The following is a 16,422-nucleotide window of genomic DNA, read 5'->3' as shown; positions in this document are numbered from 1 at the left end:
CACTGCAGTTACAAAAGAGACAGAACCAAAAGCCGAGCAAGTTGGAAACTGTTTATTACTAAGCAGCACGCAGAGTGACAACAACAAAGGAAAGAGAACGAGACTCATTGCTGTCACTCTGTGTTCTGTTTAACAATGGACTGAGAAAACTACCAACTTTACATGCCCTGAGGGAGACAAAATTATGCAGAGCCGATTTACCCAGGGCATTTGGTTTAAGTGATACTTCCCCTGCTGTTTGTGAAGAATTCTGTTCCTGGTTAGTGACAACTTGCAATTAGAGACCACATGACTAAGTTGGACGTACCTTCACTGGGACAGAATGACAATCACCGAACGACCACAACAGTATGATGGCAGCCATGTGACAATGACTGAGTGAAGGGAGTGGAAGGATGACAGCAGTATGGCAATGAAGTTGTGATCAGAAGGAGGGGAAGTAAAAAAAAATAGCACTTTCACCGCAAGGGCGAAGCAATGAATGCAATAGCAACAAATTGTAATGTTATACGAAGTAAGGCTGGCAGGTAACTATTTTGGATCCGATCTTGCGTAAGTCTACAAAACGCTGAAGTAAGAGAATATGGCCGCTCCAGGAACAGATGCTCTTTTCACACAGTCTCTTTGCGTTGAGAGCGCAGCACGTAGAAGGGTATACGAGCCATCCGCTGATGCCTGCCAAGATAGCGTGCGCGCCAGCAATCGCGACCAGACCCTTAGAATCAATGTTCACAGCTGCTGCTCAAGCAACATCCCCCCCCCCTCATGTCCCTTCATGCCCGTTTAAAGACGGGTGGGGCATTTCCTCTCCGCTTGAACAGCATTCGACGGCAGGTCTAACAGGTGGGGAGGGGGGGGGGGTATCGCATGCGCCCTCCGGGCGACGGAGATGGCCCGGCTCGTTTGATCTCTGCTTCAGCCACGTTCGTCGGCCCTGCTCGTACGCTTTTACCCGCAGGTAGAACATACGATGCGTGGAGGATGTTATCAATTTGGACCTTATACGGAACATGACGGCGACAGAGATGGCAAAAACCCATCGAGAATGTCCATATAATTGCTACCGCAATAGAAAGAGTGTACAGAAACCATCTCCAATAATATAAATTGAAATGAACAGCTTGGAATGCTTGGAAGTCCACTTGCTCCATTAAAGGAACAATGCACTTATTGATGCATATTTGTTACACTGAATAGAGTTAAATAGCACCTGTTGTTTTAGTGTATAATTTCACAAAGAGGAGGAGGATGAAGTTATTTTATAATAAGGAAGTAGTTTATTTTTGCTACAACTTGGTTCTTGGCCAATCCCTTAGAGTGGCTGTACGGCAACAGTTCAAAGGATCTACATCGACATGCGCATTAAATGTCTCACTCATTGGTGGACACCTCAACTGCAGTTTGGGGGAAGGGAATAGGGAATGAAAGCAAGAGAGAGTAGAGGGTGGGCAGGCACGACCAGCTCAATGGCAGGCATCCCCACAGACAGGAACAGTTAATGCATGCCTTTAAGGTGGGCATGCAAGTCATGTGGTTCTAGACTCAGGTGGGGGAGATCAATGTTCTCAGTGGATTTCCATGGAGAATAGAACTGTTAAAATGTGCATCTGTGGTCAAGAGTCCGACGAAAGTTCATCTGGTCAGGTGGAACCATGATGAAGAAGTTGCAGTCACTGAATACGTTAAGGTGAAAACACACCAAGAGACGTTTCAGGACTAGTACAACTTCTTTAACAGCATGATCAAGGAACCCATACAGGAGTTGCTTTAACTCTTCTATTGGTGTTTTGCAGAAAGAATTATTGTTCCTTTCCATGTGATCTCCACATCGCTTCTGTTTAATTCCTTTTCTGGTGATGTCGCAAACATTCTCTTAATTTTGTGCCATGCTTTCAACAGTGCCTTCTGACTATTTTTCAGTGCACATGTGCATCTGATATACAGGGTGCTTTTTCTTAGACAATACAGATTTTTTTATAAAAATGCTATGACAATCAGGCAGGCCCCTGTCGTCTTTGCAAACGAACTTTATGCCAAGGCGGAAAAACTCTGCTGCACCTAAAGTTACATACAAATGAGTAGTTAACAAAAATTTGTTAATTAACATTTTAATTATATGCTTGAGGGCCATTGCTTATATGGAAGAGTTGTAGGACGTGACCAATTTATGATTCAATAAAACTTCTTCTCGGGCTAGTTGGTGTTGTATCCCAGACGTCATATTTTAGTGCAAACAGGAAGAAAAAGAACGAACTGGCTGAGAAGAGGAGAGGCAAAGAAGAAGACACGTCTATACATTTGTATGGCAATGAGTTCAGACTATTCAGGTCGATGATTGATTAGCTATGCTACGGCTGCGCGCATGCGCTTTAGGTGATCTGTCTTTTCCGTGGTTTTCTTTCCTAAATAAAGCCCGTTGATGTTTAGCGCTTGCCCTGTGCACTGTCTTCTTCTCTGCCTCTCCTCTTCTCAGCCAGTTCGTTCTTTTTCTTCCTGTTTGCGCTAAAAATATGACGTCTGGGACAATTTATGACATGTCCATTTTTTTTAAATCGCAAGAAACGCACATATTTTGAGATGATAATCATCGAAATTAGAGGCCCCGATCTAGGCGAAACCGAAACTGAGCACACTGGGTGCGCAGGAAATCCCTCTGCCCTGTTACATCAGACCAATAGCTCATGTGATGATTTTTGAAAAAAAGGCGCGTCGCAGCAGAATATGGTCTGGAAAAACAGCAAGCCGTCCCAAATACCCAAATGGACCGCTTATTCTTTGCGTTTGGTGTTTGTGTTTGCGTTTGGTTTCTTTTACACTGTACCCAAGAAAACTGCAATTTTCACTCTTTCTTTCACTGTACAACTTGAAGGGGTAGTGCCACAAAATTTCGTGGCCGAGATAGCCTGCGGGATTGATTCCCGTCAACATGCGTATGTATATCATCTGCAAAATATTAACAGCGAATATAGCTTGGGAGGTATTTTATATGTATTTTGAAGCTCGTGCGTGCGATCCATCGCTATACGCCACACCTGGCGACATTGACACCCTTGAAGGTAACTCGAAGGTGACCCTCCTACTTCCCCAACGTCATCACGCTACAAGCAATACAACAAGTTATGATGACGTCATAGACACCATTTCCCTTTTGCTGCGCTTGCGCCAGCAGTCTACTCTTCGGCAGCTGCTCGCTAGTACGCGGCCAATATGCACGTGTTGAAAGTTTTGTGTTTGGCGAAACTGCTTTCCCGTTTCCTGTTCGAAAGGACTTCTTGATTTCCTTGTGCTGTCTGGGTTGTGGACCACGCGGAAGTGCTTCACAGTTCTGTGTGCTGACATGGTCAAGCGTTGCACGTGCTAGGTGGTGGTAGTTGCACCTGGCAGCTTGTTGTTTTTGGAGCTCTCTCAAACCGAAACTGAGACTTGTCGGTAATAAGGAGCCTATAATTCATTATCTGTCGCACGCTGCAGCAAACGATGTGCCGTGTTATGACTAACAGGCCCCCAGCAACACATTGCAGCAAAAAACGCAAGGCCACAATTTTTGTGTCAGTACCCCTTTAAAACTAGGTGGAAGCCACAGCGACGCTGCTTCTCGCAGACAAGCGAACAAGTTCTTTGCACTTCTTTCGAGTTAACAAAAAAAAACGGATAAGCACTACCCACCAAACAGAAAGATAAGCCGTTCAATTGAGTATTTGAGACGGCTTGCCGTTTTTCCAGACCATGCTCTGCAGCGACACGCCTTTTTTCAAAGATCATCACGTGAGCTTTCGGCCTGACGTAATAGGGCTGATAGGTTTCCTGTGCACCTGGTGCGCTCAGTTTCGGTATGACCTCGATTGGCGTCTTGAATTTCGGTGATTATTATCTTAAATTACGTGTGTTTCTTGAGATTTTTTTAAAAATGGGCATGCCATAAAATGTCACGCCCTACAACTCTTCAATATAAACAGCTGCCTTAAAGTTATAATTAAAAAGTTCATTACTCATTTGAATGTAACTTTAGGTGCGGCAAAGCTTTCCTGCCTCGGCCTAGAGTTCGTTTGCGAAGACGACAGGGGCCTGACAGTCATGGTATTTTTATAAAAATATCTATATTCTCTAAAAAAAAACACCATGTATATAAACCATGGTGTCCCTTCAACAAACATTCAGTTGTCAATACCGCTGTTGTTCCCTTGCCTTTGTTTTGTGTCTTTCGAGGTCCTTTATCTCAATCATAGATAACTGCCAACTCAGCAGCAGAGGGACAGGGCCTTAATCCTTACAACACATAACAAACCATCAATTATATAGTCTTTTCATGCAACAAGTTCAAAACTTGCACTAAATGTAGTGCAGCTGCTGGCTCTTGGCCAGAGGCCCTCAAAACATTAAACAAATATGAAAGTCAGGGTCATCATCATGTGCTATCACTGACATGCTGGTCAGTGCAGTGGTCACTATTGTACTGCAATCATCTTGCTGAAAGATAAGGCTATATGCAGAGAAGAGGTGGGAAGGGCACCTCGCACTCTGACAGAAGTGACTGAGCTTGCAATATGCTGAATGTCGAGAAGTGCAGAATGAAAGAGACGAACCCAGCATTCAATGACATGGCCCCTGTGTAGTTTGTTACCAGTGAAGAAAGTATTGCCACCACCCCAGGCTGACTGGCATGTGCACCAGTTATTTGCAACACCAAGCTACATTGCCTCCAATTTTTATAATTCAAAAAGATGCCCTTGATGGTATGCTCTACATAACAAATCTGTGCTACTTCTGGTGAGCATTTTGAACTAGTCACATCAAAACACGATATTGTTGATGATTTGCTGTGCATTATACGAATTCTGGCAACACAGTGTTGTTATGGAGTCAGTAGCTGCTATATAACAAACTATAAAAGGTTGAGATAAAAAAACATTTCCAACAGTACTTCGTTAATGTCCAAAATGTTTTGAGGTTGAGTATTAAACAAGACGTTAATGTGACATATAAAAAGTCTGGAACAAAGCCTTGTATAATATGCAGATTTTTTTTACAGTTATAAGAGAAGCAGCTCATAAGTTATAGAACAAACCACACTAACACAGTATTTAGCAAACTATCTTTATACAGAAAAGTTTATACAGGTAAACAGCATGCCAACGCTGTACATTTGGCAATATTGCCTACTGAGTCACAAAGTGAGCATGCCAGAGTAAAACTTCACTTTTTAGCAAAACTCTTGAATAAGTAGCAGTGTCAGTGGGAGGTCGCACCACATCTTACTTGAAGCTTACATTACTTACATAACACTCCAGCTGCTGTCACATATGCCAGGGCAATTCTTATGCAGCATTGTTCAAGGCTAAGGTTTAGCAGCTACAATATATACTTGTTGTCAGACATGGCTGAATAAAGTTGCAACGGAAATGGAGCCATCAACTGATGCAGTAGCACAAGTGCTGCAGTCCACGGCTGGTGACCAATCCACAGTAACAACATGACTCTTATGGCTGCCGACAGAAAGGACATTGGTAAAGCTGCCATTTTCTTCCTGCACGTAAGTGACAAATAAAATGTCGTTAATAATGTACACTCAGCAAAATATGAAACACGATCAAATCTAAACACGACCATATTTCCTATAGTATGTATTTCTTTATACACCGAGTTACTGAGTTATTGGTGTCTAGTTTTAGGTAGTATGTACTACAAACTGGTGAGGCCCTGGCACATAATTTACAAAGTGCCCTCTCCAGGCCCCACTGCAAATTTTGATCACACATTGAAAGGTGTAAGGCAGGGAGGGCTCTACAGAAATAATTTTTCACATCAGTTCATTACTTGACATTACTTGACTTATTACCATGCCTCTTGGAGGTGAGTTTCACTGCCAAAGCAAACACTCTCCCTTTGCTTCAGTTAGCATCCACAAACCGTGCACACCCCTGTGTTCTCCCAACTGCCGCAGGTGATGGAGCACATTATGTTCACGTGACAAGCCCCAATTCCTTTTTTTTTCGTGCGTTACTATTTTGCGTCATGGCGCATTTCTAGTGGTGGCATTGCATACTTTTTAGATGCGAAGCAGCTTATGGTCTACCCTACCTCCCTCCCTCACTCCGTCATCCACGCTAGTACCACCTCCTGCGCATGCGCCAGGCACAGCTGTGGCGCATGCGCAGCGCCAGCGGTGACGCATGCGACGGCGGAGTGAGGGAGGGAGGTAGGGTGCCTGGCTGTGCCTGGCTCTGTTCCTGCACGCTGGTTTTGCTTGAGGTTTGTCTGATGCTCCACTATCGCTGCTTTAGGCGCTACGATAGCTCAACAGTACAAAATGGCCTGTGCCCGCTCCACTTCGCTCATTCTCTCCAGTGGCATGATGAACAATAACGCCACCGGCAATGCCAACGCCAATGTAAATGCGAATGCAAAGGCTGCGGGGATGAGAAGAGGGCTCGAGCCGCTGCCGCGAAACATCAGCGGCGGCAAGCCGATCCCAAACTCCAGGCTAGAGAAGCGGAAGTGCGCCGTAAACGCCGACAAGAAGCTAATGACGGAAATGCCATGACAAACGATTCGAATCTGTAAACGGAAACTCTAACGGAAACTCTTATGGAGCTCCATGTCGCCCCCTCAACTGCTTCGCATGCTACTCATGGTTCCCTCACGGGGACATGTGCTGGATTTTTTTTTGTTTATTTGTGCACCTGCTCTCCTCTCTGCTCTTCTTTTCATCTTTCTTTCCTCTTTTCCCCTCCTCCTGGTGTAGGGTAGCAAACCAGATGTTATAGTTCTGGTTGACCTCCCTGCTTTTCCCTCTTTTCTCTCTCTCTCTCCACATTGGATGAAGAACCAAATTCATTGGCCATGGTCAGTGACATTCCAAGAAACACCGGTCACGTTAAACACTGGGGTGTGTGAATAGTGAAATTTCATCTCGAATCGAATTCGGATCGAATAGTGCCGAACAGTGGCCAAAAATATTGCATATTGAATCGAATTCTGAATACCAAAGATTTTATTGAAAATTGAAAGAAAGAACAAAAAAAAATGAGATCTGCTCATGCCCTCGAGCACACAATGCGGTGAGTGACTGCTACTTAAAGAGTACAAATTGTCATGCAGAAACACAAGCTGTTCCACATGGCCTGGCTTCAGGTTCTCTGATCGTGATGTTACAGTGTTTCCTGCAGTTGAAAACATGCGCTCACTGGGCACCTCAGTAGTAGGGATGGGAAGGTATCGCAAAGCAGTTTTGGTGATACCTGGATAATATGCAGTTCCATGCTTTGCAGTGCGGCAGTGGCGACTGCACAGCGTGAACGAATTTTCTCATGTGAATCCAATCACTGAGGGTTTCGCGGCCAATGTTGGGACGTTTTTATGGTGCTTGCGGTATACGTGACCGAACTATGCAAGTCCATGCCTGGAAGCGAAGTTGTGAAAAGCTTGACAGTTTTCTCATGTAATGTTTATCTGTTACTTGCAGAAATGACATAGTCTCCTTTAAATCAACATGGGCTCGCTTCGAAATCAGGATATCAGTGAAAATTTTAACAAAAGGCCTAGTGTAATGACATTAGTGTTGGTCTTAGCCACCCCACCCCAACCAAGTTTCACCATTGGCCTTTGTTGCATTTTAGATATTCGTACCGTCAAATTATTCAAAACTTGGAATACTACGCATTCAAAAGTCGAATAGAATTAGTATTCGATTCAAATTTGAAAGTAGAATATTTGCACACCCCTAGTTGACAAGTGTACGTGTAACTTCTATTCCCTCTCCAAGCACGTCTCCCTAAAAAAAATTTTAAAAGACGTGCTGCTTCATTTTAAAGTTTTACCATTTTCACGGTGTGCACACATTTCATACTTTGCAGACGCAACAGTCACCGCACCTGTCCATTTAAAGTGCCCAAACCTCGTAAGGGCCATTTGACAGTTTATGCCCTAATGTCTTGTTTGTGAATCAAATAGCAAAGCATCATCTATGAGCTGCTTCATGCAGCAGTTGAGGTAAAAGGACATGTGGGCCTATCGTATGCATATTTGACAATACTTGGCATAGAAAATGCAAGTGTACATGTGTACATGTGTATGCATGTGTTTGCATTTTATTACTATGCAAAGCTCACATGTAAACTCATTCATATAGTTACCAAGCTCTCTTGAAAGCAGGAAGAAAACATGAAAAACTCTATTCTATTCTATTCAATGTCTTTATTTTTGGACCAGTCAAGAGGGCGGCGAGGACTAAAGGCTTGCGAGCCTGACAAAGGTCCTTGCCCCCACATACACTTCAGACAACATTTAGCAATCTTCTTAATAACATATCACTCTTATACGCTAGGCCAAAGCTCTAACACAAACGAAAACACTCTTTTAAACTGAATACAGTAGACTCTCAGTAAACGGAAATCTGTTAAACGGAACTGCTGCTTAAACGGAACAACTGCATCTAATATAATTGGTTTCATACTTTGATTCTACACTCCTTTTGATCTCGCAGTAAACGGAACTCCTGTTAAACGGAACACATTTTCTTGGTCCCTTCAGGTTCCGTTTAACGAGAGTCTACTGTATATCCAATATGTGCACTCATAATATATAATATATACATATTTACATAACGTTCACAACTTATCAGCTCATAAATCAACAAAATCTCTGAAAAGCAAGCATTAATTCTGCCTGGCAAATGCCAGCTGAAAGCATCATCATCATCATAATCTTTGTTCACTACAAGACAGACGTCTCTCCCAATGATCTCCAATTTTCCATTCAACATCTCCAATCTCCAATCAACAATTGCTCTTGGTAAAAACGAGTATTTGAACACATCAATTAGCAGCGTAGAGGGCAGGACAACATGTGGATAATTAGTCGGTGACGATGTTCTACCTCATGGTCTTAACTGTAGAATACAAACCTAGCTTGTTTTGGTACAATTGATGAACGAATTTCAGTATGGCCATTATTCTTTAAGCATGCAATGTAAAGACTGGCCTTGATGTGCAAGGCGGTCACAGAGCGCATTCGGTGATACACATTGAAAATAAACCAAACAGCTAGTCGCTGAACCCACTCTAGTCTGGTTATCGGATTTTGATTGTACTACAAGTTGCAGATCACGCTCGCATATTCAACCACAGCTCACGCGATTGTTTTATATGCTTTTCGTTTAAGTCATACAGTACAAGTAAGAATAGAAGTATGAAAGCTAGGCCGCTGTGGTGGTGCAGTGGTTACGATGCTTGGCTGCTGACCTTGACCCATGTACTGTCAAAGAGCACCAGGTGGTCGAAATTTTGCGAATATTTTATTAAGTAGTGACTTAAAGGAGTACTGACACAATTTTGAGGCACCACAAAGGGACATATTTAGTTTCCATGGTGTGCACTATCAACGCTCTCCACACACTGGAGCCAGACAACACGTATAAAATATTTTACTTTGATTTTAAAGTTCTCGTCGTCCAGCATCTGCAAGCCAGCCCCACCGCAATGGACATTATCATGACAAGTCAACACAGTCCACTGGGCTTGCGAAATCTGCGTCCTGCATGCAGCCTAAATCACAGAAATCACTGTCAGAGTCTCTGGACGACAATTCACTCGTCGTTGTTTAAATGAACCACGTGCGACTGACAGCAATCTGACAGCTGTTGCTAGTATGTCGCGAGTTGCGACATTCCCGTGACATCAGACTTGTGTTGACACGTCACTGTGGTTTTTAACGTGCACTGAAATGACACAGTACACAGGCCTCTAGCATTTCTCCTCCATTGATATGCAACCGCCGTGACCGGGATCAAACCTGCCTCTTTCGGGTCAGCAGCCAAACACTTTAACTACTGGGACACCGCAGCGATGCAAGGCTACAATATAATTGAAGCATGCCATAGTGGAAGACTCCAAATTAATTTTGACTATCTAGTTTTCTTTATTGTGCACCAGTTTTATGGTGCTAGCACCTAGCAACATTATGTTCCTTGCTCAGTGACTTCCAGTCCACTTCTTTTCAACTGGAAGTTGAGAGTTTCTGCGCTGTCTGAAAACCTCACATAAAGTAAAAGTCATTATATAAATATGAGTTAATGGTTCAGGATAGATATGATATCAGAGCATAAGTTTAGTAAGAGCCAATTAACTGTCAGGATAATTAATGACAATTAGCTGAATAGTGATAGGTGCCCATCGAAACTACAGAAATGGATAGATTGGTTTGCTGTAAGTGAACATAGGTAATTGGCCCTTGGTGGGTACATAGCACCCAAGTATAGGGCTACGTCACACACATGCAATCGTTAATTAACATTAATTATGGGCCTAATTACACTGTCCAAAGCCCATAGCTTGGCTTCCAATAGAGTTAGGATGTCATTCCTGGTGTTGGTAGATTTCCAACGCTTGACTCATCAAGTGACTCATTACTTTACACTTGTGCATCATCTCTGCAGAGGGTGAGGGAAGGGCTGACTTCACTCCATAGTATGCGACTCCCTCATGCCCTCTTGCCCAATGGTGCTCATGTCGCGCACACGCAATCCTGGTGCTCTCACTCCGTCGCACCGGCTCTGTGGTGACGTCAGCGCGAGATCGTGTGTTATGTGTGCTTCACGCGGCTTTCACTTGGCGGTGCGCCGGTCTCCTCTGCGTGGAAGCGCTCGCTCCGTGCCCTCCCACACTCCTCACCATCCTCTCCAACTTGATATCAAGGTGTGTTTGCTGCTTTTGTACGAGAAGTATGTGTATGTGCGCTTCAGTGAACAGTGGAAGTGTATGACGGTGAATAAGCCAGTCCTAATGGATTGTGTGCATATGTATACTGAAGCTGCGGAAATCAATCAAAACTGAATGTAAAGTCTACCCAAGTCAACCAAAAGTTCACCAAACGCTATGGGCTAGTACCATTAAAGACACTTCAATGGAACATTAAGGTCACCTACAATTTGTAAGTACATGGGTGTTTTTACATTTAGCCCCCATTGAAATTTGACCACTATAGCTGGGAACTGAACCTGCGCACTCATGCTTAGCAGTGCAACACCATAGCTGCTGACCCACCACAGCTGATCACTGCTCTTGCTCACCCATTAAATGTCTCCAATAGCAGTGCTGGCAGTCATACAATGTATGATGTCATACAGATGCCAGCTGAGACCAATCCAGGAACACTCCCCTCTTCCTCAACCTCTAGCCCTTCTCCTACCTCACTCTCAAGCAAGATACTTAAGGGGGGAGGGAGGGTAATTATGCAAGAGTCCACTAAAGTGGACTGTCAATTTCAGTGGGTGCTGATTGGACAGAGCCCAAAAGCTGGTAACACCGACTGGTGTCAGCCCACTAGCTCTGCAGCTCTATCCAATCAGCACGGGTGGAAGCGGACAGTCCACTTACAGAATAGCCCCCCAAGTGCCCATCTAGAAAGCTGCGCAGGCAGCTGAAGAAAGTTATTTGTTTTAAACTTAAGTCCCTAGGTTTCTTTGAATCAATGTGCACAGAATGTGATACTATAAGTCGAAGAAATTGCAAACTGATATGGAATTAGTGAGGCGTGTCCTTCTGGATGTTGAACTGGCACCAGCCCAAAGCTTACAGATAGACCCAATGTTTTGAGAACAGTTTGGTCGCAGGGGTTGAGTGCATTGGCCGAGGAAGTGGCACTGTTTTTTCCACTCTCACCTCAGCTCCTCCTTTCCATTATGTCGCGAAGGCTTGTGCAAGTACACAGTTGGCAACACTTTCAATGAGTGGTTAATGTTGCTAGGGCTGTTCTGAAGGAAGGACGGAACCGAACGGATCTCGAAACGTTGGGAATAGTATCTTAAATCATCGAATGGCTTCATTAGAGGAATTTATTGCCTCACGAATCGACTGCCGCAAAAATTTTTAGAATCCGTCAAGTACAAGCGGAGTTACAGGGATTTGTCGCATGCTTTACTGCTTTCTCTCTCCTTTCGTACCAGTGAGTGCGCTGAAAGCTAAGCAAATGGGGGGGGGGAGGACAAGGAGGCAAGAAGCTATGTTCGTTTATCAGTGCACGTCATGACCTTGAGCACTTTCTTGTCTTTTCTTTTTTTTCTTCGAATGCGCAGCTTACTTTCAGTGTGATCACGAGCGTGCACGCGGGCACGTCGTGGCTTCCAGCGGCAGCTGCGGTAACTTGCCGCTCACGATGCTCAAATCAGCCAATTGCCGTTGACCTTGGGTTTATGGCGCGGTCATTTGGGTTTATGGAATGATTTGTCGAGAGAAGAGCAAGCGATTTATAGCTGACTTTAAAAATTAACTGTAAATTCCAGGCCGCTTGCTGCACTATGATGTTTGGCTCACATGTTCTCAGGAGCCTCGACAACCAATTGGCACCATTTTTTATGCAGGGCCCCTTTAAACTGTGGCTGGTGGCAGTTCAGAATCCAGAAACCTTCCAACGAGCCAGACAGATCTCTGTTGGAGATGTTTACATTTGAAGTGTTTTCTGTACCACAAAAACTTACACAAGTTGGTGCACGTTTTTTACATGACTACACCCACCTAACAATGCATCACAAAGCACAGGTGGCAGAGCACGAACCACAGAAGTGGTTTATGCTCAACCAACCTGTGGGAAGGCCTACATAGAGGAATTCAGACTTGCTACAGTGCAGTAAAGAATAGGAAGAAATGGCCAAAGGGTGCAAAGAAAAGTAGGGGAGGCAAAAGAGCGATCTCTCGCCTCTTTTTCGTTGGCCCCTCCAGCCATTCTTTGCTACTGTAGTGCTGTAGTAATTTTGAACATGCAATGTCAACTCACCCCGTCTTCAACATTAGTCTACATGGAGGAAACTGAGCACTGTGTGAATGATTATATGTGAGAGCATCATCTGATAATCGAAAACAATAATGACCTGACGGAAATACTAGCTATGTGAGGCAATTTTAGAGATGTCGGTTCCAAGAAAAACAAAGATTGCACAAGGACGCATGCATGTAAGCACATCATGTTAAGAAAAAATAGGAATTTCCTACTTGAGCATGACACCCAAATTTGCATAGCTCAGAAGCATCCTTTAACGATTGCCCTATTGAATTTTGCTGTGTGACGCACAACTTATGATTCATCAATAATCTTGGAAGTTTGAAATGATCATGTTCGTGTATCCTTGTATGGTGTGTGCGTGTATGTATGTGTGTTTTTGTGCAGTAATCCCTCTTTTCTTTTTTCACAAAGTTTTCTTCAATCACAAAGCTTTCTGAGAAATACATATGCATTTCGTTTGTAATGATTTGCTGTTGCCAGGCAGATGACAATTTTTTCCTTTCAGGTCATGCTAAACGAAATGCACAAGCCAGCCCAAAGGGACACCCTTGTTGTGCAGAAGAATTGGCAGATATGTATATAAAATGCATACATGCAGGGGCGGATTATCCAGGGTTCAAAGGGTTCAAATGAACCGGGCCCTCCGGTTTTAGGGGGCCCCCCGAGGGCCAGAAAAAATGGCCGACTTCGTTGTTTTGTTCTAAAAAGTTTAACTCTCCTGCTAGATTCCCCTTATAGAAGCAGATTTTCTATTTCAATAATCAATATACATGCTTCTAGAGGTTGTTCGTTGCATAACGTGCATAATCTTGAAGTCAGCTCACAGTTCTGCAGTCTGTGGTAAAACACCTTTTACTCGCCCAAGACCACGCATCGTCTAGAGGAAAGGAGCTGATCCAGTGGATGGACACATAAAGCAGCCGGACGAGGATTTTAGCAGCTACGGTCCAACATGCAATGCGAAGGCGCATAGAGAGCGGTTCCTGTTTGAAATATCGTTTAATGCGCTCAATGAAAATAACCGGTATGAAGCTGACGCATATAGGTATGTTATAGTATGCTTTCATTATAGTGTAAACAACGCACCATGAAATATTTGTATGGTACGGAACTCCATGATTATGCAAGGACTCCGAAGGAGTAACTGTTTGATTCTTCGCTTCTGTCATTGCCCTTCTGTCTTAATTCCTGCTTGGTGGTTATATAGGGAAACTTAAGAGACCATCACTTTGGTAAAAGGTTGTGCACAGGAAATATCTACAACATATATCCACTATCTGGCCGCCAGCAGAACCTCACCGCTATTGCTTGAGCATTGTGGTGGGCAGGGGCGTAGCCAGAAATTTTTTTCGGGGGGGGGGGGGGGGGGGGGGGGGGGGTTCAACCATACTTTGTGTATGTTCATGCGTGCGTTTGTATGTGTGCGTGTATATATACACAAGCAAAACTGAAAAATTTCGGGGGGGTTTGAACCCCCCTCCCCCCCCCTCCCCCCCCCCCCCCCCCCCCCTTGGCTACGCCCCTGGTGGTGGGGGTCTTCAACCGACCATCACTATTGCATAACTGACACCATTGATAAAGAAACTAATTGCATTTGTCATGCAGAGCTCCTCATTAATTTTGCTTTGTTACTCCTGTTTTATCACTTGCTTTCGATTGTTTTTTTCCTGTCATTTTTTTCTTTTTTTTTCAGTAGTATTACCATTATGCTGTATTTTTCTGTATCTTGTTGTAGTTTCTTGTATTTTAGGTGTATTATGCTGCATATTTTGCTGTATTTTTTGTAATTACCCTACTCATGTAGCCATAGGAGGTCCCCCTGTCAGTTTCTCTGAAACTTTGGGACCTCCTGCTGTAATATTCTAATCATATACCTCAACTGAATGATTTGATAATAAATTTGACTTTGACTTTGAACGATTTGTGCATAAATGAGAATATGTGGGATCGTTTTTCGAGTGTTATTAAAAACGCTTTCGTGAAAATTCTACACGGATCTCATTTTTATAGGCGCCACCTTTTCTGAAAGATTTGGCCCACCCCCTTCCCATATTGAAAATATTTTAATTTTAAACCATATGTATTACTTGTTGTGATTAGTAGGCATATACAATATGCATAATATCACTATATCGAAATGCTGCCTTAGAAGAGCTTAAATGTGAGTTGTTGTATGAAATCAAAAGTAGCTAGACGATTGGTAGTGTATTTACTGTAAGTACGGGCGAACAGTTTCTGAAAAAGGCCCACCTGTCAACTTCGGCAGTGCTCGCACGCAGGCAACCAAAGCGTGCGCTACCAAATCAGTGAAGCTGAAGCAGATAGAGGAAGCTATTTTTCACAAAGGCGCTCCCTGATTTTTGAAGGAAGATGTCCTCTCTTGAAATAAGGGTAAACAACGCTATAGGTTAAGACGAATGGAACAAAAACACACGGCGCTTGGACTGCACTTCTAAGTGTCGCATGCATTCCTTCTTTTCGTCTTAACTTCTCGCACAGTTTAGTCTTCTTTCAGTATGATCCAACGAACCAGACAAATCATAATGCTGTCGATGTGTCTTCGTCTTCTGATATAGTTAATTATTACGATGACAATCTCTCCACGTGCTCCGCAAGAAAAAAAACGCCCAGATGATATTAAACACTCCGGAGAGTCTTAGAATAAATATGGCCTGTGTTCTTTGCAGCTAAATCTAAAAAGCGTCAAGTCTCAAGAATGACCAAATGATAAAGCGAGAAAGAAAGGGGGCGGGGTGAGGGGGGAGGGGCCCCCCTTATATTTTTGAACCGGGCCCTCCGCACTGTTAATCCAGCCCTGCATACATGTTAAGCCACACTTCAAAGCAAGAAATGTTAGTGAAAGCAGCACAAGTCAACGGTCCAATGTGAAAATTATGCTGTCACTAACCTTGTATACAATTCCAGAAGTAGGTGCACATGTTAAGATATGCTCACTGTCAGCACCTAGTGAAAAAAGTTTCCCTACAGGCCGGAATCCTGATGGTCCCATGCAGCCAGCATGGAGAGGAAAATCGGACACTTTCTGCCCTGTTTTGTACACATTCCACTGCCTCAGCTGAAAAGCAAGAAGTGAAAATTGAGAACCCTGCAGAGTTGACTCGCTCAACTGCAATTAGGTTCAAGAGATCCAGGGCAAAGTTGAATATGCTAGATACATGTCCAACAGCTATGAATACTTTTACCACCTTCTTGAGAAGGAAGAGGACTTCATTAAAGGGACACTAAATAATAGTTTTTGGCATTTCATGTGCTAAAATTAAGATATTATTACAAGGCACTTCATAGTGGGGGAATCCTGATTAATTTCGACTACCTGAGGTTGTTTAATGTGCACATAAATCTACATGCACGGGTGTTCTTGCATTTCAACCCCATCGAGAGACTGCCGCTGTGGCTGGGAATTGAACTTGCGTCCCCGAGCTTAGCAGCGTCACAGAGGGACACTAAGGTAGTGATGCAGAACTATCGGTAAATTGACTATCGATCGCATCGATAGTTCTTTTGAAACTATTGATAGTGTAGACAAACTATCGATAGTACTACTACTATCGACAGACTATCGATAGTTCAATCGGTAGTACCATGGTTAATATTACTAGCGATATTACTGCCACGCGAGTTTATTGC

The 16,422-nt window shown here is 43.6% G+C and overlaps 1 protein-coding gene across 1 annotated transcript in view; it reads right to left on the bottom strand.

The window, feature by feature from the left end:
- Nucleotides 1-5,080: 5,080 nt before the first annotated feature.
- The window catches only part of LOC119379334 (WD repeat-containing protein 91), a 59,091-nt gene continuing 47,749 nt past the window's right edge, over nt 5,081-16,422 (bottom strand). The window contains exons 16-17 of the mRNA XM_037648610.2: nt 15,683-15,850; nt 5,081-5,524 (exon numbers count right to left, since the gene is read on the bottom strand). Of these exons, the coding sequence (XP_037504538.1) occupies nt 5,369-5,524; nt 15,683-15,850 (324 nt within the window). The 3' untranslated portion in view covers nt 5,081-5,368. The remainder of the gene's footprint in view (nt 5,525-15,682; nt 15,851-16,422) is intronic.

Source organism: Rhipicephalus sanguineus, chromosome 1 (assembly GCF_013339695.2).
Source record: "Rhipicephalus sanguineus isolate Rsan-2018 chromosome 1, BIME_Rsan_1.4, whole genome shotgun sequence".
NCBI lineage: Eukaryota > Metazoa > Arthropoda > Arachnida > Ixodida > Ixodidae > Rhipicephalus > Rhipicephalus sanguineus.
Note: the sequence above shows the minus strand (reverse complement) of the source record. Positions and strands in the feature narration are given on the sequence as shown.